General features: G+C 54.0%; 1 protein-coding gene across 1 annotated transcript in view; it reads left to right on the top strand.

Annotated features, from left to right (window-relative positions):
- Positions 1-1,153, top strand: part of LOC105501745 (melanoma-associated antigen C1-like) — a gene marked incomplete at its 5' end in the record, with an annotated part of 67,267 nt that overhangs the window by 3,020 nt on the left and 63,094 nt on the right. The window contains 1 exon segment of the mRNA XM_011927783.1: positions 2-1,056. Coding sequence (XP_011783173.1) covers positions 2-1,056 — 1,055 coding nt within the window.

Raw genomic sequence — 1,153 nt, 5'->3', positions numbered from 1 at the left:
TCGCCTCTCCAGATTCCTGTGAGCTCCTCCTTCCCCTCCAATTTACTGCTCGTTTTCCAGAGTTCTCCTGACAGTTCTCAAAGTACTTTTGAGGGTTTCCCCCAGTCTCCTCTCCAGATTCCTGTGAGCTCCTCCTTCCCCTCCAATTTACTGCTCGTTTTCCAGAGTTCCCCTGACAGTTCTCAAAGTACTTTTGAGGGTTTCCCCCAGTCGCCTCTCCAGATTCCTGTGAGCTCCTCCTTCACCTCCAATTTACTGCTCATTTTCCAGAGTTTCCCTGACAGTTCTCAAAGTACTTTTGAGGGTTTCCCCCAGTCGCCTCTCCAGATTCCTGTGAGCTCCTCCCTCTCCTCCCCTTTACTGAGTGTTTTCCAGAGTTCCCCTGAGAGTTCTCAAAGTACTTTTGAGGGTTTTCCCCAGTCTGCTCTCGAGATTCCTCAGAGTCCTGCTGAGGGAGACAATTCTCAGTCCCCTCTCCATAGTCCTCAGAGTCCTCCTGAGGGGGAGGACTCCCAGTCTCCATTCCAGAGTCCTCCTGAGGGAGAGAATACCCTTTCTCCTCTCCAGATTCCTCAGAATCCTCTTGAGTGGGAGGACTCTTGGTCTCCTCTCCAGATTCATACGTGTCCTCCTGATAGGGAGGACTTCCAGTCTCCTCTCCAGGTTCCTCAGAGTCCTCCTGAGTGGGAGGACTCCCTGTCTCCTCTCCATTTTCCTCATAGGCCTCCTCAGGGGGAGGACTTCCAGTCTTCTCTCCAGAGTCCTGTAAGCATCTGCTCCTCCTCCACTTCATTGAGTCTTCCCCAGAGTTTCCCTGAGAGTCCTCAGAGTCCTCCTGAGGGGCCTGCCCAGTCTCCTAGCTATAGTCCTCAGAGCCTTCCTGAGGGGACGGACTCCCAGTCTCCTGTCCAGAGTCCTCAGAGTCCTCCTGAGGGGGAGGATTCCCAGTCTCCTCTCTACATTCCTCAGAGTCCTCCTGAGTGGGAGGTCTCCTTGTCTCCTCTCCGCTTTCCTCACAGTCCTCCTCAGGGGGAGGACTCCCAGTCTTCTCCCGGAGTCCTGTGATTATCTATTCCTCCTCTACTTCACTGAGTCTCCCCAGGATTTCCCTGAGAGACCTCAGAGACCCCCTGAGAGGCCTGCTCAGTCTCCT

This window comes from Colobus angolensis, unplaced genomic scaffold (genome assembly GCF_000951035.1).
Source record: "Colobus angolensis palliatus isolate OR3802 unplaced genomic scaffold, Cang.pa_1.0 Scaffold747, whole genome shotgun sequence".
Taxonomy (NCBI): domain Eukaryota; kingdom Metazoa; phylum Chordata; class Mammalia; order Primates; family Cercopithecidae; genus Colobus; species Colobus angolensis.
This window is presented reverse-complemented; position numbering and strand designations above follow the sequence as displayed.